Source organism: Cupressus sempervirens, chromosome 3, assembly GCF_028749045.1.
Source record: "Cupressus sempervirens isolate cs-2001-9-10 chromosome 3, ASM2874904v1, whole genome shotgun sequence".
NCBI lineage: Eukaryota > Viridiplantae > Streptophyta > Pinopsida > Cupressales > Cupressaceae > Cupressus > Cupressus sempervirens.
The window spans coordinates 397327301-397354767 of record NC_143120.1 but is presented as its reverse complement, the minus strand read 5'-3'; the positions used below and the strand labels follow the sequence as shown (position 1 = coordinate 397354767).

The following is a 27467-nucleotide window of genomic DNA, read 5'->3' as shown; positions in this document are numbered from 1 at the left end:
AGAGTCTCTTGGCACTGCTGAAAGTGTGAATTGATGGCATGTGAGGTGTTCGATTTCTCAAGCACAGAGATGTATGCCTGTGAATCTTAATGACAGTCTTTCTGTTTTAGTTTTTCGATATTTGAAATCAGTTCCCAAAATCTGGAATCTCATTCCTCAATGTCAGAAATTAGAAAGAAAATGGATGGTAGTAAGCTGTGTTGTCAATGCAATGTTAAACCTTTAGTTAACTTGCTTTACTGTAGAATATTGCCTGCCATTTGCAAAGACATTTGAAGATATGTGTCTGTAACTGGTGCCAATGCAAGAATCTTGAACAGAGTTTCACTGGAAACAAGTTGGATTCTAATGGGGTTAGTAAATTGAGTCCTCTTGAATATGGATATAAATGGGCATGACTTGGACTTGGGAACAATCTGCAAACTAATGGCTAAGACCATACTCTTGCCTATTAAATACTTTTGCAATTAGTTAATTATAAAAATAAAATTATTCTGACTTGACCATGATATTTGAGAATTTTGATGTCAATTTTTTAATTGGTGTAAATCTTTGCAATGAACAGTTTTCAATCTGCTCATTTTGCTGTATAGGTAAGTCATATTGTTGAATGCTTTGCTATTTTGAAGAGAATTGCAATTGCCAGGAACACCAAAGTCTGGCATCCAAAGCAAGTTTTGTTCATAAAATTTATTTGCTCTGATTGAAGAAGACTTGGAATTTAACTCAGATGTTATAGTGTTCTAGGAAGAGACAATGAAGATTTTGGGTTTTATATTTGTGTGTACGAGAGCAGTGATTGCATGTGTGGATTTCATATGTATCTATGGCATGAATGCAGATGAGTGAATTATTGATGACAATATGTAAAATAATATCCAAGTATTCCATGATGTTGGTGCCGTCAATTTGTCAAATAATTAACCAGAATAGGGCTCTTTATTAATTTGTTGTTACAGGCGATTGTTATCACTAATTGAAAAATGAAAATTCATTAAGTTATGCTTTTTTTGAGAAACTCTTTTGAAATCTAAAGAAAATATGTTCAGTTTTCAAACTTTTTATAAAACTCATTGTGCTCTGACACTTCCAGATTTTATTTGGTTGAGCTGAAGGAAACTTGTTTTTCTCAGCTTCTTTAAAGGTTGCAAACTTCATATTCTGTACTTTTGGCAGTACAGTGGAATTTTAGACTTAGGATATTTAGCTGGATTCTTATTGTCTTGAGTTTCTTTTGCAAACCAGGCGTGTGCACAAAGATTTGCCCAATGTGTTGGAGTTAATGGAATGGTCATTTCGGCGGGAACCTCCGAGATATGGCTTGCACATTACTTTTCAGGATTCACTTTTTCCATTTGTATCTATCTTCAAGCATCAGGTAGTTTACAACGTTCAGAGATGCCATTGAATTTTTAGTCTTCTTTGTGAGCATATGTGATAAGTACTACTGTACTGATAATTGTTTTGAACATTTTAGCATTTTTTGATGGTTCAGGGTGATATTTTCATTTTTTAAAGGCACAACCACTTTGCGCTGTTTAAATGTTTTAAGGAGATGTTTGAAGGCTATTTCAAAATTATGCATATCTTTACGTGTTTTGTGGCCATCTTTTCCTTGCTTTATTATATTTTTGTCCTAATTATTTGTTTGTATGATGCAGATGAATAACACTGCTGGAAATTTGTTACTTTATGCAATAACAACTTCGGGATTTGCATACGTGATCAAATTAAAGTCTTTAGCTGCTTATCGCTCTGGAGAAATTTTACATAACAATGAGCTGATACAGCTTGATTTATCTGAGAATCTTGCTTGCTTAGATAAAATAACAGCAGTAACAGTAGCTGCCGGCATATTGTGCGTAGGAGGCCAAAATGGGTCTATTTTGTGTCATCAACTTGGTCAACTTGATCAGAGTGCTCACGGTATTGTAGAATATGAAAAATTCAATTTATTATTCAAGCATTTGTCTTCCTCCTATGTCTTTTCAAGATCTTATTCCCTTTCTGTCATGTACCATTGAACAATATTTAAAGTTTTTGGATGCTGGATACTGTTTTTTAGTATGTCTAACAGACATGTCATTTATATTAATCTATTAATTTGAACACTGTGTTATAAGGTTTGTTGAGAACCCAGCTTATACTGGAACTGGTTTGAACCGGGTACAGATGGATTTACCCCATGTACACAAGGCCAAATCCAGACAACATGAAAATTGTAGAAATAGCTTTAAAATAAAAAAACCTTGCTCTTACTAGTGGTCAAGAATGACTTCTAAGGCAATGCCATCTTGATTTATCTGGAACGTATGATAGTTGACATTTAAATATTAATTACCATAGATGTTCAATCTTCTGTATTTTATTTTGCATATTTTCTGCAAATTATATATATAGAAACCATAATCTGCACAAATATACAGAAAATTAAATATAGAACATAGCTTATAATTACAACTATAATGTATATTGTCAAATTTTACATCAGTTTGGATTTGCTTGTTTGGCGTTCAGGTTTGTTGGTACAGCGATTTGTTTTCCAGGTTTAGTATGATTGGGTTTGTTTGTAATAGTTATATTATAAATTCTGGAAATTAAAATGAAAATGTCAATTGCCATATGTTACAAATAATTTAGTTTGAGTTTGCTGATTTTGGGTTCAGGTTTGTTGGTCCAGCTATATTTCTTTTTCTCAATTTGGTATGGTTAGGCTTCTTTGTTTTGTGTGTGTGTATTGTTCAGTCAAATGAGGGATCAGATCCCTCGCTTATCGAGATATAAACCATCAATGACCGAACCAAAGTCAAAAGTAACAACAAATTGTCTCCAGCTAAAGGCATTCAGGTCACAAAACATGACAGTTGTTTTCTCTCTTTCTAAGAAGGCTTAGAATCTTTAAGTGATCTTTATGAGTTATTCAGTTATGTAATTTTCATTCCATTTTTTATTAGGTGCCATGGATTGGATTTTATTGGTTGCTTCTCAATTTATGAGTTAGAAGGTTTTTTTTTTTTGTAAGATTGATTTAGGGGCCTTTACATTAAGAGATAAGTTGTTATGTAATTTTCATTCCATTTTTTATTACGTGCCATGGATTTTATTTTATTGGTTGCTTCTCAATTTACGAGTTTGATGTTATTTTATTTTTGTAAGATTGATCAAGCTTTTATTATTAGTTAATGGTTATTTGTTTGTAACCCATTCTAAATATTAGAATGTTTTTAATATTTAGTTAGGCTGTAGATAACTGTTTGTTTTCTTTTAGCTAGAATAGAAAGTTTCTATTCTTTACGATCGTTTTCTAAGGAAACATCGTTTCATTCTTTTGTATATATTGACGTCTTGGTCTTTGTCAATATCAAGCAAGTATTTTATCAATTACATCGTAAGATGGTATCAGAGCATTTCTTTGAATCTTTTAAAAAAAAAATTATAATTTCTTGTTCGAAATTATTAGAGCAATATTTTTTAAAATTATTTTTTGTTGTATTTGCTTATTATGACCATTTTTTGCAACTTCCGTTTGTTTTTTCTACACATTTTCGCCATTTTTTGTGGCTTTTTTTTGCAACCGGGCTGTTTTTGTTCAAAACCATAATTTTTTTGTTTCGGATCAAATTTTGTTTTAAAAATTTTTGGTGGGTTTTTCGAGATCTCAATTGGGTTGTTGTTTGTTTTTTTTGGGTGCCTTCGAGCCAACGAATCGAAAAATCAACATCATATTTTTTTCGGGTTTTTTGAACTCTCTTTTGGGCACCCCTTCAAATTTTTTGGGTTTTCCATTTTTTGCCTTAAGTACGTGCCTTAACAAATTTTCACGCTTTTCATTGAAAAATGTGCTATGGCATCTTTGATTAATATTCTGCTCCAAAGCAATTCAAAATTCAATTGTCGGAATTGTGGCACTTGAAAGCAACACATCATAGCAATTTTTGAATATCCGAATACTGATCTTATTGTCCTGGGTGTTACATAATGTCCGATTGTCCCTGGTACTGATCAGGATACATGAGATCTGAATAATTGGGAGGCCGTGATGCTTCTCAAATTATCCGTAGCTGATGATCAACTCTCTCATTATCTATCCAACAAGACATTTGCTTAGATATGGGCACATCTTAAAAATTTTCATGAGACTTCTGACAAAAGCAAAGCTTTCTTTTGGAAGAACACTCTATTTTCTATTATTATGGATGTGCAAACATCACTCTAGGCTCACTTGAATAGGATTTAGTAAATTTGTGATTAGTTGCTTGCCATTGGTCGCAAGATGGAGGAAGAGGACATTGTGGTCATCACTCTCAGGAGATTACCCAAGTTCTACGAGCATTTTATTGAGACTCTCAACATCACTTCTTTTGGTGTTGATTTGAAATTCACAGATCTCTGCACACTCTTGCTTCAGCAAGATTGGTGGAAACAACAGTTTGGTAGCAGTTCTAGCTCCAACTCCCCAGAGCAAGCCTTTGTTGCGAAATTCTTTCAGAAGGATAAAGGCAAGTCTCGACAATCTTCTCAATAGAAATCCTTTGCTCCAGATTTAGAAGGCTCCTAGAAAAAGAACATTCAATGCAACTATTGCCACAAGTTTGGTCACATGAAGGTTGAATGTCAAAAACATTTAGCTGCCCAATTTAAGCAATCAGGTTCACAGCCCAAAGCGAACAATGCAGAGCACACTAAGGAGACGAAATCTTCCTTTTACGCCTTCATGGCTAAAAGACTTGCAAGTCATGTGAAGCTGTTTGCCTGATACATTGATTCAAGTGCCTCTCGTCACTTCACCCACTAGAGAGATTGGTTCCCTGACTACCAATCTTATTCAAATACATTTATTTTTGGTGGCGAAGAAGAGTACACAGTTGTCGGCAAAGGCAACATTCAGATTTAGTCTGCTGGGAAGAATTTCATTTTCCTTGATGTGTACTTTGTTCCAGGGATGCGCAAACATCACTCTAGGCTCACTTGAATAGGATTCAATAAATCTGTGATTAGTTGCTTGGCATTGGTCGCAAGATGGAGGAAGAGGACATTGTGGTCATCACTCTCAGGAGTTTACCCAAGTCCTATGAGCATTTTATTGAGACTCTCAACATCACTTCTTCTAGTATTGATTTGAAATTCACAGATCTTTGCACACTCCTACTTCAACAAGATTGGTGGAAACAATAGTTTGGTAGCAGTTCTAGCTCCACCTCAGCGCAAGCCTTTGTTGCTAAATTCTTTCAGAGGGATAAAGGCAAGTCTCAATAGTCTTCTCAACAGAAATCCTTTTCTCCAGATTCAGAAGGCTCCTAGAAGAAGAACACTCAATGCAACTATTCCCATAGGGCTCCCAGAAGGCTCTCGGAAGAAGAACACTCAATGCAACTATTGCCACAAGTTTGGTTACGTGAAGGTTGAATGTCAGAAACATTTAGCTGCCCAATCTAAGCAATCAGGTTCGCAACCCAAAGTGAATAGTGCAAACCACACTAAGGAGACAAAATCTTCCTTTTATGCCTTTATGGCTAAAATACATTTAGATCATGTGAAGTCGTCTCCCAGGTACATTGATTTAGGTGCCTCTTGTCACTTCACCCACCATGGAGATTGGTTCATCAACTACCAACCTTGTTCAAATTCATTTATTTTTGGTGGCGAAGAAGAGTACATAGTGGTCGGCAAAGGCAACATTCAGATTCAGCTTGTTGGGAGGAATCTCATTTTCCTAAATGTGTACTATTTTCCAGGGATAGAACTAAATCTACTCTTAGTCAGTCATTTATTGCGATATTATCCATAGTTGGATGTCACCTTCAGTTCACATTAGTGTACGATCACTGATAGGGCGACTTAGTTTGTTGTTGTAGTGGGTCTTGAGGATCATGGTATTTTTCAACTTACTGATTTTGGTGATTTTTGGGACTTAGCTGTGATTGCTCGGTGGTCTTCTATTAGCACACTTTTGCAAATTCGGTATGGGCACTTAAATGTGCATTATCTCTCTCAGCTTGCTCGAGAAGAGCTTGTCCTTGGTTTGCCAAAGATTTAGACTCAAAAGCTTTGATTTTGTGATGCATGCCAGGCTGAGAAGCAACATCGCACAACTTTCACCAGTGGCGATTCATGGTGAGCTTCTCAAGTACTTGAGCTTGTTAATGCCGATATCTACGACTCTATGGCCACTCCTCTTGTTTTGTTGGGTCCAGATATTTTTTTGTTGTTTGTTGATGATTTCAGTGGAAAAATGTGGGTATATTTCCTTAAAAGAAATCAGATGCATTTCTTGAATTTCAGAAGTTTAAACTGTTAGTTGAAAAAGATTCTAGGAAATCTATTGTTACTCTTAGATTAGACAATGGGGGAGGATTTTGTTCTAATGCATTCTCTAGCTTCTTGTATACTTATGGCATCAAATGCTAGTTAACCATACCCCACACACCACAACAAAACAATGTAGTTGATCGTCAGAACAAAACAATCACTGAGATGGCTTGATCCATGCTCAAACACAAACATGTTGCAAAGAAGTTCTGTGTAGAAGTAGTTAAGATTGCAGTTTGTCTTGTGAATTGGTCACCCAAAGTGGCGGTCAGAGGTAAAACTCCGGAAGAGGCCTGGTCAGGTTGCAAGTCCAGAATTAGTCTCCTGAAGGTTTTTGGCTGTCTTGCTTTTGTTTGCATCTTTGATGCGTCACACACCAACTTGGATGCCAAGAGTCAGAAACTCATGCTTGCTGGATATAGTTTTCTTTAGAAAGCCTACTGCTTGATCAACAATGAGACATCTCATCTCCTCTATAGTCGTGAGTAGTCTTTGATGAGCAACGAGGACCATTCATGCCTATTTATCTTGTTCTTAATCCAACAGACCAGCCTACGAAGGCTCATGATTTGGGAGTTAGGCTTCCATTAGGTCCACCTAATGGAAAGGCTTTCGTAGCTCCTACGACTCTAGTTATACCAATGATCCCTGTATAGACACCTCTAGCTTCTCCGGTGGATTGCTTCTTAACTTTTTTATATTCAATTACCAAGAACGCAAGATAACATGAATCTAAGATAATGTATGTGAATTACAGGCAAAACTTGTAATTCACACAAATAACAATTTAACTCAATCAAAGTTAAGTCTAAATTGCTCCTTTGTATTCACTTTTCTCTCAAAATAGTGTTACACAAACAAAGTTTTGCTGGCACAATTTCTATAGAGCTCTCTTGCTTAGAGGACACTCCTTTATATAGGCACATGAGTTGAGAAAAAGGTGGAGGAAAAAGTGGGAGCAACTCAACCAATTTTTGACCTAGTCTAACTTGAAGAGAAATTATAGGGTTACATGCAACTACACATGCAACTCACATTACATCTTTACATGCACATGCAACTCGCATTACATGTAATTACATGTTTTCATGCAATGCATCCTCTTAGACTTATAAACATAAATAAAAACAAAAATAACAATCTTAAAGATTGTTTTCAGTGCCTTGAACTTGACAATGACATCACGTACTGTAGGAAGATCAACAATTTCCATTGTCTTTGAGATGACTTCAATCCTCATTGCATCTGCATACGCTGATTGCACAACCTTGGAATTTGTTGCCAAAGAATCTAACAAGTGCTTTGTCGAGGATTTATACAAGACAAACTTGTTCATTGCGTGCGAACCATAGTCTTCAGAATCCACATCAGCATTGATCCTGATTGTATATTCTGAACTAACCCTTTCAACTGCAATGAGATTACCAGATTCATCAAGAACTTGGCATCCCAATTGTTTCAAATCGCAATTAGCACTTGTTTCAACTACTTGACAATCTCCAAGGGCTGCTTGCAACTTTGTAATCAACTTCCTCAATGTTTCCTCTTTGGAGCCTATAAGTCCTTGAAATTTGAAAAACATTTCACATGATGGAAGAATGTCACATGAGACCAAGGCATCTAGATCAAATTTTGCAACTTTATCCTAATCATTGAGAATTTCCTTCAAATCATTTGCTTCTCGAGACAAAGAAGAGACTAAGTTTCACTCAATTTCATTCATCTCTTTGACATTCCTAAGAACTTCAAATGTTTCCATAATGGCTCAAACTCCTTTAGAGATGATTTCGCCTATCCAAGACTCGGTGGATTCAATCAACTTTCTTTCTTTGGATATCTAAGACATAACAATAATACTTTGAGAAGATTGTTGCGGATGACCTCGTTCTTGCGAGAAACGTCTTTTTTGAGTTGATTTTTCTTCTCCCATATCTCTTGATTGCTTTTTGATACATTAGCTAATGCATCTTGAGCATCTTGTAAACAACTTAGACATGACTATTTCTTGATTTGAACCTTAGTGAACTTGTAATTAGAATGAGTAAGTTCTTCAACAGGTTTGTCCACTAATGAGGTACAACCACTTTTCTTCTCTTTGTTGTTATTCTGCTCAACCATGCAAACAAGTTGAAACATTCATCCGTAGAACCAAGTACAGTGGAGACCATTGGCATTTTGTATTTCCGTTGTGACTAAACAAGATTTAGTCTGCACAGCTGAATTCATGGGTGCATGATGAGAGGACACCATCATAAAAAACTTAAAATCCGTCAAAGATGTATCAAGTTGGGAAACTTGACCACTTGTAAGAGTTGGAAAAATCTCAAACACATTTCCCAAGTGTTCATATTGTTCACTCGCCAAAATGAGAGGAGCGATAGAAGAAATAGGAAGAGCCATTGTATTGACTTCCAAAACTGGAATAGAAGGTGTGAGAACAATGGAGAATGAATCCACATCATCATCTACTTCATCTAGAAAGGGTGCTTCATGTATAAATGATGCATGAGTTTGTACAGGCCTTGGGGGAGATATGATCATGACTTCCCCTTCTTCGTCTTCATCCTCTTCATCTGATTCTATCTCCAATTCTTCCTTCGATTCTTCTGTGTTTTCTTCATCTGATTCTGGAATCTGAGATGACTTATGTTCCTTTTTGCCCTTTAACTTGAATTTGATGGAATTCTTCGCATCAGAAGAAGAAACACCATCTTTCCCTGTAATTTCCAGTTGTGACTTCTTTCCTGGGTCAAATCTTCTGCAATCCAAACCCAACATAGGATTAACTCTTTTGAGGCCTTTAATTTTTAGCTACTTATTGGTGTTTGTCAATATGGATTGAAATCTATCTAGGATAGATGTACTTTCTTTCTGTTGCCATTAAATAGTAAAAAGGCACCTTTTATCAAAACTGGCTCGATGAAATTCTGGATCAAGGATGTTGCCGTCATCTTCAACTTGGAAATCTGAAGGAATCTCCAACATGTTAAGATCGATTATCTACTGCAAACTTAATTTGCAGTAGTCCATCTTCATTATATCTAGCTCTGTTCTCATATCAATCCAGATTTCCTCAATACGATGAACATGCATGTAAGCTCTCTTGATTTGAGAATTCATTTGTCCATAATCAAAGTCGAATCTGGTTTTGAACTTCTTCAAGGTGATCAATTGCAACTCTGCTTACAAATTTTTTGCTTTGTGCACAGAGTTGATTGAATAGTTACCAATTGCCAAGGGTTTGGTAGAAGTGATACCAAAACCAAGCCTATTGTACTTCCATGAGTTGTTTGGCTAACTCCATCAAGATGATTCTATTAATAGCATAGCTAGGTAAGGTATACAATTCGCCTTTAAAATACCCAACTCTCAAGTATGTAAATGTTGGAAACTGAATGAAAATACAACCATATTGATTCGCCTTTTCCTAGGCTGCATCAAATACCCTCTTGATGGATAACTGTTTATCGAACAAGCACTGGAAATGCCCAAAGAAAGCATCTTGGACTCTTCTGTAATGAAATTTACTATTAGCCAGAGTGATCTGGTCATAATAATCCCAAATTGGAATCTGAAGACAATCTCCTTTGGTTAAGAGACTAGAGAAAGATCCCATAGCAGCAGCAATGTAGACAAGGTAGGAGTTCATGTAAAAAGGCACTGAAGTTCTTATGTTGAGCAATTGCTGGCAAAGTGCAATGTTAATTAACTCTCCCCAAAAGATGTGTTCTTTGTTTTTGATAATTTGGAAGACGAATTTGTACATTCATGGCTCGAAATTAGTAGAATTTTTGAGACAGCAGAATCTGTTGAGAAGGATGATAAGATCTTTGTATTCTTGTTTGAAATTAAACCGATGGACGGTCTTTGGCCATCATGAGAACTTATTCCTTTTATTGTCTAACCCGTATTGTTTAGCATATTTCTAATAATCACTTTTCTTCTAATTTTAGCTTGCCAAAGATGAGTCTTTAGTTGGATCTGTACACTCTGCATTATGTGGTACCTTGAAAATTTGCTCAATGACCTCAGGATCAAGACTAATGACAACCTCGCCGTTAGCATCCTTGATTGTTTTCGATTTTGGGCTGAAGTGTCTTGCACATCCAAGAACGAAATCAGGTTCCATGGTAGCTATAGGAAATGTAGACGCCAAGTGAGTGTGACTTCTTATGATGCGTTTCATCTCATGGCCAACAAAAGTTTCTACTTTGCAGAAAATTAGTCACATCCACATGACCGATCTTTGTGTCCAGCATGTTATCAAGAACAAATGCAATTGATGATGGAGTTGCATAAGCCAAACTCTTTATCAAATTGATACTTCATCTTGCCTTTGGATTTTGATGGTGAGGGCATTTCTTGTGCTTATGCTGCAACACAAAAATCCCAAAATATAGACACATCATTAGAGGAAATCACTATACAAGTTGATTCTTGATCAACAACAAAGGTTTGAAAACGGATTGGAGACTTATTAGATCCGATGAAATGATCTCAAAAAGAAATCATATATGTACGTAATGAATGGAGATGAAATGTGAATTTAAACAGAATGCGGAATGAAGTGTTATGAAGGTAGAAGATGGAAATGAATATGAAATGAAATGAAAATGTGTGAAGGTGGAATGCATGGGAATGCGTGCAAAGGGAGATTGCTGATTTTCAAATGTGACTTAGGGTTTTCAAGATGTTATTGCATGTAAAACGAATTACATGTAAGTGCAACATGTAACAAGGGATGAAGGATGAGATGAGGTGCGAAGGTGGATGGAGGATGAACTTTTACATATAAGTGCAGAGAATGGATGAGATGCGAAGCATGAAAATATGGGGAAAATGGAAAAACATGTATTTGCTCATGGAGAGGTGAGTACATATGAAGAGATGGAAATGAAAAGTGGAAGAGGGAAAATGAGCTCTATAGTCATCTTTGGTTAAAAGGTGTAATGTCCCCTTTTTAGTACGACATGGCATTGTTCGTGGATTTGCCTATTATAGACTCTCGTAGGCAGATGGGAGTGATGAGAGAGTCATTTTGGCATTTATTTGGTATTTGGATGGCTTATAATGCTCTTTGAGATATTATTTTATTTATATTTTATCATATGGAGCCTACATGTTATAATTCTAAGTTGAGTTGCACTTTTTATTTAATAAAGCTATTTAATTATAAAAGTGCATTATAATGAGATTTTATAATAGATGCTTCTAGAAGTTCTTAGTAACTTCTTAGAAAAGTGAATAAATAGAGGGCTTGGCCTCTCATTTGCATATACAGGATTTGGTAACTCGACTACATCTTCTATGAGCATTTGTGGAGCTTGATAGTTTGCAAATATTCAGCATAATTCTTGAGAACGATACCTCTCAAGAGATTGCATAACTGAGAAAGTGAAAGACCTTTTGAAGGGTTGCACATTGGAAGTGGTACTCAGCTATTTCATGTTGATCTTCATTGGCATATTCAGTTTGGACAGAGATTTGATTTAAAAAAAAATCAGAACCGAAAAAGCAGGCCGAAAAAGCAGTCCGAAAAAAGCAGTCTGAAAAAGCAGAACCGAAAAGGCAAGCCAAAAAAGCAGTCCGAAAAAAGCAGTCCGAAAAAGCAATCCGAAAAATGCAATCCGAAAAAGCAGATCCGAAAAAGCAGTTCGAAAAAGCAAATCGGAAATAGCAAAGCAGAAGGGGCAGCATTGAAGAAAATTATTACAGCCATCTACAACCAGGTTCCTTTTTTAGTATTGCTTTTTAAGTGTATAAGTTTCAACTGTAGGTGTGCATTATACCAACATTATTTTTTTTTTTAATGCATGTAAATGCCAAAAGTCTTGGCCATATTTCATCAGCATTGTATTAGAAATTTCATTGCAATTAAGAATATAATAGTTGCTGGTGTCATTTAAGCAATTCAATATCATTATTTATCAGCTAGTTAGTTTGCATACCAACTGTTTGTAAAAATGCTAGTTGGCTGTAGGTGTTCATTTCTCATGCTTAGATCATATATATGCACTGAATATTGTCAAAATTAGTTGCACACTCATGTTAGGTCATTGTGTAGTCCATTTTGAGTCTTCTAGCACAAGATTCTCATTGATGCAAATTGAAGAAAGAGTCATTTAAAGCAAGCTGAAATACTATATCAGTCATATGTACCTTGCACGTGAATTGTTTGATGAAATTCCTTGAGCTTTTATCAGCATTTTTTGAGAGCAGATTTGAGGAGGGTCATTACAAAAGGTAAAGTCAAATTACATGAAAATGACATTTTTTGACTTCTCAAAAAGTGACTGTAAGTCAAAAACGGGGTTTTGAGATGTAATTACATGTAAGGCTTTTTGTGTAATCATGTTGTGCGAGTGAATACAGAAAGTGAGATGAGTGAAAATGAAAGTGGAAAATGAGATTACATGCACGTGCGAATGGTGAACGAGATGGAAAACATGTAATAGCATTTGTCGGATGAGATGCGAAGTGTTGCAACATGGAAGATGAAAATGGAATGTGTTGACGCTTTAGCATGAAATGAAACAAAAACAAGTACTTGGGAAAGAACTTGTAACTTCTCCTATGTGGAGAGAATAGGAAAGCAATCACACAAAACACAAAAACTTCAAAAGAAAAATGTACCTTTGGTAAATGACAAACATGTCAATGTGCAAAGCACTTCAGCACACAAATTTGAATTTGGAGTTAGGGGAAAAACCAAAAACATGAAAATGAACAATTTCATTCTTTTTAAAGGAAAAATGCACTTTCCATGGTATCAATTTCAACAAGTGGCAATCATCAAGCAATAATGTGCATAAAATCAGCAAGATAAACACAAATTAAACAACAAGAAAGAAAATGTCTACTTACAAAAGATTTAGATGCCAAAAATGATGGAAAAAGATGCTCTAAAGTTGAAAATTTCTTCAAAAACACTTAAATTCTTTCAAACCTTGCAAATTCAAAATGGAGAAGGCAGCAAATGAGGCATTTTAAATGGTAGATGCCAAAACATGTCCTATTCTTTCTCTAAATCCCAACTTTTTTGGATTACATGCACATGGGACGTTTTTGTTAAAAAACACGATTCCTTAAGGCATGGAAATAAAATGTTTTGGCCTCCAAAGTTGAAAACGTGTACCAAGATGCAATGTAAACTCCACAAAATGCAAAATCAATTCCTCTTGGGGCAAAAACATGAGTTGAAAATGATGTATTTTGAAGATTTTCCCAAAAATGTGCCCTTGGAAGGAGTTTGGAAAAACGTTTTTTAGCAAGATAAATCGATTTTCATTGCTTGAAAACCCATGGCTAAGCAAAAACTACCCTAGTAGAGAAAATTTCGTGAAAACCATGAAGTAAATCTCCAACAATCTTCAAAATCAGGTTCTTGGAGTCTCTTTGCATGTGTTTTTCCCAAAACGGGTTTCCTGAGGGCAACAACATGAAATTTAGTGCAAAATGCACCTTTTGGTGCCCATAGCATGTTTTAAAATATGCATAAGGTGAAAATCACACCTTTTGATGTCCATTGCATGTTTAAAAATCCCTCCATAGTGCAAAGCACACCTTTTGGGAGGCATGGCATGTTTTAAAATATGCATTTGGTTTGAAAACTCACCTTTTTGGGTTGATTGCATATTTTAAGTGAAAACTCACTTTTTAGATGCAATAGCACATTTAAGTTATAAAACTCACCTTTTTAATGTTATTGCACATTTCAAGTGAGTTAGATGCAATGGCATCAAAAGGTCTACTTTTGATGACTTAATTGTGCAAAAACATGGAAAAGGTCCACTTTTGATGGACATATGTTTCTAAGTTGAATTTTATATGCAATGACATGTAAAAGGTCCACTTTTGATGGATTTAACATGTAATGACAATTAAAATGCCCACTTTTGATGATTTTAAGTGATTTTAATAAACACATGTCAATTTAAATTCATTAAAGTATTACTTAAGTGGGACATAAATTATATTTACATATTATATTAATAATATAACATGTAAATATCATTTAAAAAGTAATATTTACTAGAGCATTTGTTTTAAATGCTAAAAATTAAATTGAACTATATAGTTAATATAGTAACTTAAGTTTAAAATTAAAAAGTAAACTCAACTTAAAAATATAACATAAAGTTTACTATAGTTACTTTAAGTGAAAATTTAAATGGTAAAGTAACTTAAAAACATAATATGAAGTGGATTTAAATTATATTTTTCAAAAAGGGAATGTCAAATTAAAAATATAACATGATATTTTTAATTCGGGCTGTTGCATAAAAAAAGTCCACTTTTTGGGCACTAAAACAACCATATCTCTTGACTAACAACTTCAATTATGCTCTAGGTTAGATCAAATCAAAGGGGAAACCAAAATTATGACTTGAGCAAGACCAAAAGACTAAAAACCAACAAACACACACTCAAAAGCAAAGAAAAAGATGATGAAGACCTCAAAAATCAAGTAAGTATAGGCTTGACAGACAAAAAAACTAAAAAGGCTTGACAAAAGCCTTCAGTAAAACAATTTGATATATGAATTGGAGTTGATTGATCGATAAACATTAAGCAATTGAATATCAAATTCAACTTAGAGAGATGCGAAACTAGTTTGAAAAAGTTTCGTACTGTTACTTGCATTTTGTAGTGACAAAATGCAGGACAACAACTTTTACCAGTAAGAAGCAACAGGCAAGTTTCTCTCTCTACAGAGATTGAATACGGAGGGACAGTCAAGGTAGGTTGTGAAGCCGTTTGGCTTCGTCAGATGCTTGGGGATATGCATATGTTACCAACAGGACCGACTACTTTGTTTATAATGAAGGCATTACCAAATTAGCACAGAATCCAGTATTCCATGAACTAAGCAAGCTTGTGGATGTTTACGGTCACTGCATACGACAGATGAGGCAATAGATTTGCAGTATGTTCCTCTAGCGGATCAGACTGCACACATTCTCACCAAGCTTTTTGGTCTTGATAAATTTGTCAAATTCAGAGAATTGCTTGCTGTTGTGAATAGATTAATCATATAGGGGGGGTATTAGAATAATAGATAAGCTTCTATTATTAGTTAATGGTTTTCTGTTTGTAATCTATCATAAATATTAGAATGTTTCTAAATTCTAATATTTAGATAGGCTGTAGAGAACTGTTTATTTTATTTCAGCTATAATAGAAAGTTTCTATAATTTACAATTGTTTCCTTCTTTTGTATATATAGACCTCTCGGTCTTTGTTAATATCAAGCAAGTATTTTACCAATTATATCATAATAGAGATATGGTCCCGTTGGTTGCTTCGCCTTTAATCAGTATAAAGTTTGTCAGTTCTACCAAATTTTCCCTCTGCTTGTTGTTCCTGTCCTAAATTTGGAGAACCTGAATTAAAAGATTTGCCAACTATATAAGGATATATATTTATTCAATCCATGTCTTTTTAATGGAAATAATAATACAATATGTGGCCTTTTTGGTTACAGTAAGCACAAGGGTATGAATTCTTCAAAATAATTAAGCCTGCTTCAGACAGAAGTCCAAAATATCTGGCAGATTTCTATTATAAGATTGTGAATAATTATTCATACATACCATATGCAATGATCTTTTTCATATTATCAGCCCTTGGCAGTTTTCCTTAAAAAATGAAGCAGCAAGCACCATGTTACAGTTTTAAAATTCTGTAACACCGAACAAAATTATATTATTTTTTCCTCAAAGTTGATAAATCAATGCTTGTGTACCAACGAACCACCTTAAATGGAGAATTCCTGTGGTAGCATGGAATCTAGATGCCTAAATAACCATTTGAGCCATTTTGCGATCCTTGAAAGAAACATTAAGCATTTATGAACCATGTCTAAAAAACTCTTCTAGGATACCATATCTATATCCAAATGTTTTAACTTTTTTCCAACAAACAATTTTAGGAAGTGTTGCAAGACATAAACAAAAGAATCCATCCTTTCAGCATTCTTCCCTTTAAATAGACTTTTTGTTGGGAATCCTTGTTGACGAGATTTTCTGGGGGACCCTGGTCTCATTAATAGTCTCTTTTCTTCTGCTATTGTCTATCGCAGATGTTTCTGAATCAAATATGTATAAATCTAATCTAGGGCTTGGAGGTATAAACAATTTACCATACCTTTGCTATCACCATTATTTTGGCCTCCTCATTGCACATGAAGCTTAGTGGTCTAGTTCAATGCAAATTAATAATTATTCTTGCACTCACTGAGTTTTAATGTGGTATGGGTTTTTAGAAGCAAACCTACTATTTCTAGAATCTCTGATACCGATTTGTGGCCCTGCTCCCTGGCTTCCGCATCCGATACAGACGGATGCGGGAAGCCTCCGGATGCCTGTGGGTGGCTTCCGGGCAGCATCCGCAGGGAATCCGGGAGCATCCGGATGCATCCGCGGGAGTTAGGCGGAAAACTAATTAAATAAAGTATATTTTAACTTAAAACAATGAAACAACATGTGACTAAAAGCATTTTTTAAAGCATTTTTTCACAATAAAACCCTAAAACGACCCTAGAAGACAACATAGAAGCATTCACAAGAGTCATTTTAGAGTTTTGTTTGCACCTATAGCCACTCCTTCATTGTGAAGCTAAGTTCAGCATTTTCGAAGAGGATCGATCGAAGAGGGAGAGATAGCTTTCTCAAAGAAGTTTAAACCATTCAAGGTAAGTGATCAATCCTTTTCTTGAGTATTTAGATGAATTTTTTTGAGTTTTTGATGATTTTTTTAGGTTCTTGAAGATTTTTTTAAAGTTTTTTTTCAAATTTTTTTTTTGAAAGATATGTAGAAGCAACTTCGGGTATCTATTTTAGTAGTTTTTCTCACTTCTTTCCACTTGTATGCATGATCATTGATGTTCATCATTGTTAGGAACTAATTAAAATTTATTTATTTTCTTATAAAATAGGTTGCAAAAAACTAGACAAGAATGGATACCGGTGGTAGTGCTAGTCAAAGTTCAGTGGGGGGCCAAGGAGGGGAAGGGATTGATAATTTCAAAATTGATGTAGGTTCTCCTTTGTGGAGACATACAACACGGATATCACAGGTTTCAGGAGGTGGCTCATACTATTGGAAGTGCAATTATTGTCAAAGTAACAAAGGAAAACCTTTCAATAGCTCATATTCTCGAGTGAAGCTTCATTTTATGGGCCCTGCTGGCAAAGGATTTGGAATGTGCAAAGGCAAAAATGGTACTGGGATGACTAGCGCGGAAATACTTTCATTTGTAAGAGAACAAGAAGCTGCTGATGCATTGATCAATAGATCAAAAAAAAGCTACTATCAAGGTCCTTCCTCAAAGAGCAAGCCAAAGACACCCACAAAACCAATGGCATCCTCCCAACACCCATTCTTGCAGGTACCTGTGTCAGAAGAGGATGAGGAAGAAGTGGAAATTTCAACCCGTAAAAGAGGCCCATTGGACACTGCATTTAAAATGGGGGCACGAGACCGCGCTGATGAAGCTATTGCACATTGCCTCTATGCGAATGGGCTTTCTTTCAACTTGGTGAGATCACCATATTGGAAGGAAATGGTGGCAGCAATCAAAGAATCACCAGCTGACTACACAAGCTCGGGCTATGAAAAGGTGCGTACAACTTTATTGCAACAAGAGAGGGCACATATAGAGAGAGACCTTCAACCAATCAAAAAATCGTGGAAAACTTCGGGTCTAACTATTGTGTCAGATGGTTGGAAGGATACAAGAATCCGGCCACTGATTAATGTGATTGCAATTTCCCCCAAAGGGGCAATGTTTTTGAAGGCCATTGATTGTGAAGGGCAAGTGAAGGATTTGGAATTCATTTCTAGAATTCTCATTGAGGCCATTGAGATGGTGGGTAGTGAGAATGTGGTACAGGTGGTCATTGACAATGCCAAAAATTGCAGGGGTGTAGGTGCTTTAGTTGAGAGTCGGTATGACCATATTTTTTGGACTCCATGCACTGTTCACTCCCTTAACTTGATCATGCAGAGGATTGGCACTGAAGTAGATTAGGTGAAGAAAATATATGAAGAGGGGGAGGACATACAGATGTTTGTGACCAACCACCACATGTCACAATCCATTTTTAGAACATACTCCAAATTGGAGTTGCTGAAGGTAAATTAATTTTTTTAAATTACTAAGTTTCATGGTTTTGTAATTTATTTAAAAATTAAAATTTATAATTATATTGTCAATTGACATATTGTTAACTTGCTTAGGTTGCTGAGACCCGTTTTGCATCTCATACAATCGTTATGAGACGACTCCTCAAGGTAAAAGATGCATTAAGTCAAATGGTCATCGGTCATCAATGGGGTGTATGGAAGATCTCAAATTCAGAAAGAGCACAAAGGATCAGGAATTTGATCTTGAATGAGAGTTGGTGGGCTCGTGTGGCATATGTATTGGATTTCACCGAGCCCATCATGACTATGCTCCGTTTTGCTGATACAGATACACCTTGCTTAGAGGATGTGTATGATGGCATGGACACCATGGTTGAGAAGGTAAAACATTCTATACAAGCACATGAGAGTGACCCCACACAATGTGAAGCCTTATGCAAACAAGTGCAAGCAATTATCAACCATCGCTGGAATAAGATGACTACCCCATTGCACCTCCTTGCATATGCCTTATCTCCTAGGTACTATAGTGAGGAGATAGTTGGTATGCCGGATAGAGTTGCACCATTTGCGGATGAGGAGGTTGCTGAGGGGTGCCACAAAGCCCTTTCAAGACTCTTCCCACTGGAAGAAATGCATGAAAAAGTGAGGGAAGAATTTGGGTTGTTTGCTTCGGGGTTAAAGCATTCTCCATTTGCACTAAAGGACCAAAATAGAATGGGAGCTATCACATGGTGGTACATGTATGGTCAACCTTTCAAGCATCTTCAACCTCTTGCAATCAAAGTCCTATCACAAGTAAGTTTTTTATTTTGTTTTGTAAATTTGTTTTAAAATTTTATGTTTACACTTGCATTGTAGAATTTAGTGTTTCACACATTCTATAAAATTAATTTGCTTTTCATTTGTATGTTTTGTGACAACAATATAGGTTGCTAGTTCTTCTGCTGCTGAAAGGAATTGGAGTACATACTCCTTTATCCATTCGGTGAAGCGCAACCGGTTAGGCTCCAAGAAAGCTGAGGACTTGGTCTTTGTCCACACCAACTTGCGTCTTTTGTCACGTAAGAATGATCATTACAAGGAAGGGGCAACAAAGCTTTGGGATGTAGCCCCTGAGTGTGCAGATTTGGATGCAACACTTAATGATCTTGTTACAGTTGGAGACGGTGATGATGTTAGCGTGGCACGTGGTGCATCTAGCATAAGTGGAACCATGCTTGGTTCAAATGATCTTTCAGCAGTTGGAGATGACAATGAGAATGTGGATTTTCTTGCAAATCCCTATGATTCAGAGCCAGACTCTGATTGATTGAATCTTCAGACTTCAATCATTTACCATGTTTTTAAATTTTATTTTGTTGGAATCTTGAACATGACCTATTTGAACTTATTGTTTAAGAGTCAAGACTAAACGCTAATGTTGGACAAGCACATATTGATATTGATATATGAATATCATATGAATTTTGAAATATCTTGAATTTTGTTTAAGGGTTCAATTAACTGTTAAGTATCATAGATTCATAGTCATATTATGCTTTATCAAATGATTTGTTTTTGTATCTTTCTTGCATTTCGTTGCATATGTTAATATTATATATATATATATATATATATATATACGTTTCCTCCCGCATCCGCATCCAAAAAATAAAAAAATCCCCGCATCCCGTATCCGCTTCCAGAATCAGCTTCGGAATCCGCATCCGAATCCGTAACTTAGTCTAGAATTATAAAACACAAAACACTTTGCTGAAGCTGATGAAGAGCACTATGAATATTTAATGACAACTATCATCTTCCATAAGTTGGTCCTTCTTAACACTCCACATCACCAGTGACCTCGTATAAAATTGCCTGGAATCTACTTGGTAATTAAGGGTTTATGGCTGAAAGCCTCCTCTATGTAATTGATACTTAGAGACATCCTTTTAGGAATTAAATAATTGTTTCAGAAAGATAATGTTTAGCATATAGATAAGTAGGAGATAATTTCCACAGCAAGTCAATGTGGTTGCAAGCTTTGGGTTTAACCATGGAGGAAACTCTGTAGTTAAGCGCGCCCAGGTTGGAGTAGTACTGGGATGGGTGACCTCCGGGAAGTCCTGGTGCTTCACCCTTGTGAGCATCACCTAGATCCAGTGAGTGCTAAGTGTTCCATTTATTCTCATGAGAGATGGATTCATGTTGAATCACTACTCATGAAACATGGGTCAATGAGTTTGACTCAAAAATCACATTGTTAAATCCTGATAGCAATATCATAGTTTAGTATATTTTCAGTTAAATAGCTTTTATATAGAAGGATTCTCTGTGAGAATAGCAAGTATGATGGATTGGAAGTTTTTGATTTATTTCATTGCATATCGTGCCCGTGCAAATTGCATCAATCAAGTTTCTGCTTTTTGTTGCCGTGTGTATTGTTAAGTGAAATGGAAAAAAAATCAGCTAACATAGAATAGTTTGTGGGATCATGTATCTTTTTGATTCTATGAAATTGCATGCACCGTAGTTTTACCCTTTGAGTGTCATTTGTATTTACGAATTTTCATGCTTTTTAGATTGTTACTTTGAGTTGAAAGATGGAGATGGTGGATTGGGACGTTTATGGGGGCTTGTTTCTAGGTACGCATAGTTGGTTTAATTTGAGAGTTTAAAGTCTTTGGCTTGTTGCCCTGTATTTATAAATGTATTCAGTTTAGTGCTGTAATTTGATCCTGAATGCTTTTCTTTTTAGAACTGAATCAGAATTGTTATCAGTGGTTAATCTATGCAAAAATTAGTGATATATAATTTAAGAATTGCCTATGAAGTATTGTGGTCTCCCTATATATTTGTTTAAATTGCCTAAACTTGTGATTTCTTCATGGTGAACTGTGAAAACTGCATACAGTAGTTTTGGAGTCTTAGACAATAAGGTAGCAAAGATGGTTGTTAAATTTCTTTGGTAGCATATTGTGATTGCTGGGTACTTTGGTAAACATTTGATCACTAAGGGAATATCAATAGTTAATTCTGGTATTTAAACGCTTCTAAACTTACGCTGTGCTCCCTTAATACACTTTTTATGGCAAAATATTGTGGCTAAAAGATGTTTTCTTCTCAAGCATAATTACAAGACTTGGACTCAGCAAGCTGATTTTTGACTTGGACTCAGGCTCAGCATCCAGACATGGCAAATTGAAAACTCTAAGAAATTCAAAGATTTTTAAGAATTTAAAACTTTTTTAATGCATCATTTAATCAATTAACATCAACAACACAATAATTGAGATAAGTATAAGCTACATTGCACCCATATACAAGTTTACATTGATCACAAGTATAAATGCAAATTTCTGAAGGAAATAAGTCGAAGTAAATAACACACTAGAAATATAAATAGTGTCACTGTCAAACATCTACAATATACATGGAATATGAAATCTATAGAATCAAAAGTTTAAAACATAAATCAAATAAAAGCTAGATCCTAGAAGACTAAGGGTCAAAGTAGCCTATATCAGTGACCGGTCGACCCCACAACCTTCCTACATGTACATGTAAGACAGGTCATGGAAGTTTCTGCAGCCACCTTCTCTCGCCGCCCTCAATATTCTTTTCTAAGCCTTTTATCTCTCGTGTTTGTAATTGAAGGAACAATCCTTTGAGGTTTTAGAGAAGCCAATAAAGCAAAAAAAGCTCAAACCAAACATTAAAAAAATGTTTTTTTTGCCTCTTTCAGGCTGACTGCCATGACGAGTCCAGGCGACGGGACTTCGCGAGTCAGCTGAGTCAAGGACTAGGCTTGACTCGACTGAGTCAGAGTCCAGAGGCAAAAAGACTTTGGAGGCCTGTCTCGGCTTGGGACTCACAAAGTCCTGTATATATGGCCTCAAGTGTATTCTTTTTCTTCAATTTATTATTTATTGGTGGAAAAGACACATTTTAGACCAATGCCTGCTAATTTGCAGAGTAAGGGTGTGTCTTTATTTGCATGAGTGAGTACAAGTTAAGAGGGCTGTAAAGATACAGCTGACAAGCCTTGTTGATTAATTTCCTTTTATTATTGCTGGGCTATGAATTCAGCACATCTGGCAAAATTAGGCACAAAAGATTTATCTACTGGTTATTTAGTTTATTATTTTTGGCCTTCCATAGCAATTGTGAAGGATAGCTTTGCACTGATATAGCTTTCAGGTTTCTACGCCTTCTTTTAATTACAATCAATAGTTTTGTTCAGTGCAATGAAATAATTCTGTACTTATGCATTAAGCAGATTCTAGAGGACTTAAATTTTTTTTTCAGGTGTCGTGGGTAATATTTTTTTTTCTTTTTCCATGCATTTTGAAGGGGAAAGACTCTTGGTATGATTAAGAGTTTAGCAACATCAGAAATACATGGGAAAAGGTTGCTGTTTGCTCTCCATGATGATGGAAATCTACGTATATGGGATCTGTTTAATCGATCAAGAATTTTCATTCATTTTTTGGGCTCTTCTGAGTTGTCAGGTACATCATGTTTTACAATATCTGCTCAGTTTTGTAGAGTACAATTGATAGATTGAATAAGTAAGAAAATTGCAGGAGGTACATATTTTGAAGTTTTTTGTCAGTTGCTTTGTTCTGTAATGAATGATGGAGATTGTTAGAACAAAGAAGTCTTAGCTAGTTTAAATCAGAAAATGAATTTGTCTCTTCCGAAAAAGAGTTTTTGTTGTGTTCTTATCTATATGGTATGTAGCTACATTCCATGCAAGGCACGGTAAACAAAAGTTGACAGTATCAGCCTAGGGTTGCCATTGAGTTTCATACTTTACAGTTGCATCTAGTTTATCAAGATGCTCTGTGGAGAAATCCAAGATAATAGTTGTGACCAAGTTGCATATCTTATGGTTGCACATGGGTTTAAAGTTTGTCATATGAATATCTGAGATAGAATAGAATATTATGTTAGTTATTAATTTCATTATAATTGTTTTTGTGGATTTTGAGTTCCCTGATGATTTCCTTTAGCAATGGCTCATTGAGACTGGCCATCATATACCTCAGGAATATGAGAATTGCACGTTTTATTCCCCATAAACTGGGGACTGTTAAAATCGTTTTGTTTCAGTTGCTTGGTATCAAAGGCTAAGGCTTTTTTCATTTTGCTTTTTCTGGAACCTCTTTCATCAAATCTTATGTCTCTGTTCACTGTTTTCATACAAGAGATGCATACTTAGTTGTTTGAAGACTTTGTTTCCACCATGAAAATGAGGCTTATGCAGTGTTGGAATGAATGTGCTGCCTTCCTCATGTTACTGCTAGGCTGTTTGAAAAAATTTCATTTTCTACCACACCAAAGAACATGAGACTTGCATCATTTTACTTCACAATAATACAAAAATCTCTTTAAATCTATAAAGGTTAACATTTCCACTTTTGATCCAAAGAGGCAAATAATTTACCTGTTTAAGCTCAAGTAATTTTGGCTTTAATGCACAGAGCTAAATCTCAACTTTCAGCTTCCTCAGATGAGTATAAAATATCCTAATAAATGGCCGGCTTGCATGTTATATTACAAATGAAATCTAAGGAAGACAATCATATCATATATCTTTGTGTTGCTTTCTCTAACAATATAATTGTCATAAAAAATTAGGATCCACATGGAGAAGATGGCTAAATACATAGGTAAATTTGACTTCCCTTCCTATCCATTGTCCTATGAGGTTTGCATGTTGAGCTCTATGGTCAGTGTAGAATATGTCTGATATTATGGTTGATAATGTTTGTTGCCTGACAATGTATTAATGGTTGACTTTGGGTATTAAAAGTATAAGGTAGTTTAAAGCGTTAGTTGGTTGATAGATTTGTTCATCTCGTCAACCATCGAGTCTTATAAATTTACTGTTTTGTCAAGCAAAGGATATGCTGGTTGAAATGTATTCTCATCTCTATTATTAATTAATTTATTAAATTTATCAGATATTGCTGTAAACATTTGCTGCATTTGCCTAAAATGAAATTGGGTCAAATTTGAAAGATTTATTCCCTTATGTCATAAGAAAGGTAAGAAGAGATCACAAGATGGTGAAGATCAAGCAATGAGATGATCTCTATGGATTGCAGAACAATGAGAAACATCAAGGCAAATCTAGTTAGACCATTCCCAAGTCCAAGCTCTACTTAAGAATGAAGTGAATGCAACAATGTCACTCATATTTGTAGGTTGGAAGAAAGGTACGTATCCTGTGAAGAATCTACACGATGTATGGAGAGCAAGTGGGAAGAAATTGATAGACATTTATCGCTCCTTGTCAAAACATGCCAAGACGCTATAGACCAAGAAGGGAAGTTTTTTGTATGAATAACATTCAACGATGAAGAACAAGTTTAAGATAATTTTATTAAAGTCCAACAAGAGACCACAAACAGGGTCTAAGGGATTGTAAGAATACAACAAAAGACTAGCGAGCAACGAGAACACCAAATGGTGCTCAGGGAAAGAGCAAAACAAAACAAAGCCCAAAGCAAAGAGTGGAAGCAAAAGCCAACAAAAAGCTAGTCTGTACTTGCCATTGAGAAGGAGCCCAAAATCGAAGGATAAGGTTTAGGGAGATGAGAGGCCCTAGGCTGTCTCTAGGAGCTTGTGGATGTGGAGGGTTGCTGCTATACATAACGCCTCGGAGGTTGTACGAACCTGGTGTCTCTAGGAGTAGGGGGATCGATCGATACCTTGGTGTCCTAAGCTGGAGAGTCCAAGGAGAAGAATGAGTTAATGAGCTGATTTTTGCACTACCTCAATGGGAATTGAAGTTGCTAGGTTATAACCTGAAGTCTCGTGCCCTCCTAGATATATAGTGCAAGTCAACATTGATCTGTATAACTAAAAAAGGACAGGAGAGACCAACACTCTCTAAATAGGTAATAAAAACTTTCTTTGATCTTGCAGTAGATGGGGCAACAAAAAATAAAGTGTCTTAGACTTAACCTTCCCCATGTCACATGGTTGACAAATACGATCCTTTATCAATCTGGTGGTTTGTCTTGATATGAGGTTGATGTGACCCTACCCTAATTAAGCTTAAAGAGATGTAGATTGTGTGCGTCAAAGTTGAGAAAGGTAGGACGCCGAAGGATGCACAATGACTAGATCATATATATCAATAATGTGCTTTGAATAGAAGGCCATTCGCAAACGAAGCCCTACTGCGGGCTTAACCCATGTTGTAAATATAGACTGCTTGTAGTGGTCCATCCTGACGTGCCCATTTAACTCCTGTCGGGAGGCAAGGAGAGGGCAGGGGAATCCAAAGAGCATTGAAAACTAAAAGGAGGAAGGTAGTCAATCTCAATCCCCATTGAACACAGAAGAGCAGAAGTCTGGGCATACCAACATGGCTTGACCATTAGTCAATGCCCATAATCACCTCAGAGGAGCAATGAGCCAGGTAAGACAATCTGTGATGTCCTGTAGTTGAATTAGCAAAACCTCAAAGATGATGGAGGAACCACACCTGGTCGAACATGGCTCCCCTTTTGAAGGGATGGGCCTCAAACTCAACCAAAATGATACTGAGAGGAGTGGGCCGATGGCACCTCATGATGCCTCTGAGAAGAAATGTCTGGACCCTCTCCACTGAACCCAGTTTGACTCGAAAAGCGAGGGCCCTCAAACCATATAACCATAGAGCGTGCCAGCCAGATCAAGATGTCTAAGAGAGTTATCGTGAATGTGGTGTCTTGAAAGTGATGCTAAGAGCACTATTTCTCAAGTAGAGAGAGGGAAACATACCCCTCGTTGATGCAGGGTTGCCTGGTAGGTCTCATGCTGAAACGGGGTCTAGAGAATTTGACCCCTAGGTATGTGTAAGAATAGATCCCAACCTCCACACCCCGAAGAGAGGGCAACTTTGCTTCACCCTAATGGTGCTGTTGGTAGAGGAAAGAGGGCAAACTTGCTTCACCCTTATGTTGCTCTAGATAGGGTTTGATAAACCCTACGGAGTCTTGAATTTGCCCACCACATGCTCATATGATCTCGTGATGGTTGTTAGGAGAGTCTCAAGATTCCTCATATCGTTAAAGTACTTGAAAGAGAGCCGCTCAAAGGACGAAGTCAAGTTCTTTGTGAAAGTCCACAAAGCAACAAAAGACCTTCGCAGGGCGGTGTTGAATCACTTCAATAATGGTCCATGGTCGGATAGTCTGTCGTGATGGTTGTTAGGAGAGTCTCAAGATTCCTCATATCGTTAAAGTAATTGAAAGAGAGCCGCTCAAAGGACGAAGTCAAGTTCTTTGTGAAAGTCCACAAAGCAACAAAAGACCTTCGCAGGGCGGTGTTGAATCACTTCAATAATGGTCCATGGTCGGATAGTCTGCTTGGAAACTAGCCTGTCACCTAGCTCAAGAATGACAATGATCCAACTCCCTAGAAAGAATAATGTGTAACAAGGTGGTGTAGAGTTTTGAGAATTTGTGCGCAACCATGATGAACATGTAGTTGTTGGGATCTAAAGTTGGCCCAACCTTGTGAGTCAGATGAATTACATGTTGCTACCAAGAAGGGGAGAAATGATAACAAACCACCTTGTTGAAGAGCACTGTGAAGAAAGAGACCCTGGACATGAATTAATCAAAGCATTTGTGAATGATATGCCATAATCACAACCTATTAATCTTAATAGTAGAGCTAAGAATTGGAAGATTTGAGCTAGATCCTTGGATGGAAGAATTGTAGAAATAACCATCAGGATAACCAGAGTGCAAAAAGGATCCTCACGATAATTGAAGTGTAGAGGATGCTAAAGAACCAACGTGTATGTGGCCCTTGACTGCAGGACAATCACCAAATTGTACAGAGCAAAGCACTTCAAATAGGTCCAACACAAAAGGAAAAAAATGGCACTTCTTCCAATGCGTATGGATGTGGAAAGAAAGTAACTCCTAAAGTTCACTGGGGATGGATCTCAGGTTTTTATGAGACACTACGAGACATGAGACATTGGATAGCTTGGAAGAGCCCCTCCAAGATGTGATTTTTTT

General features: G+C 36.3%; 1 protein-coding gene across 8 annotated transcripts in view; it reads left to right on the top strand.

Annotated features, from left to right (window-relative positions):
- The window catches only part of LOC149566692 (nuclear pore complex protein NUP160-like), a 199004-nt gene that overhangs the window by 11731 nt on the left and 159806 nt on the right, over positions 1-27467 (top strand). For 3 of the 8 annotated variants that reach the window (XM_089820008.1, XM_089820007.1, XM_089820014.1), the window contains exons 2-5: positions 1246-1378; positions 1662-1926; positions 21021-21084; positions 22792-22949. In XM_089820008.1, the coding sequence (XP_089676134.1) occupies positions 1246-1378; positions 1662-1926; positions 21021-21084; positions 22792-22949 (620 nt within the window). Of the gene's footprint in view, positions 1-1245; positions 1379-1661; positions 1927-21020; positions 21085-22791; positions 22950-27467 lie in introns of those variants that run through there. The other 5 variants (XM_089820013.1, XM_089820012.1, XM_089820011.1 and 2 more) reach the window with 3 other exon arrangements.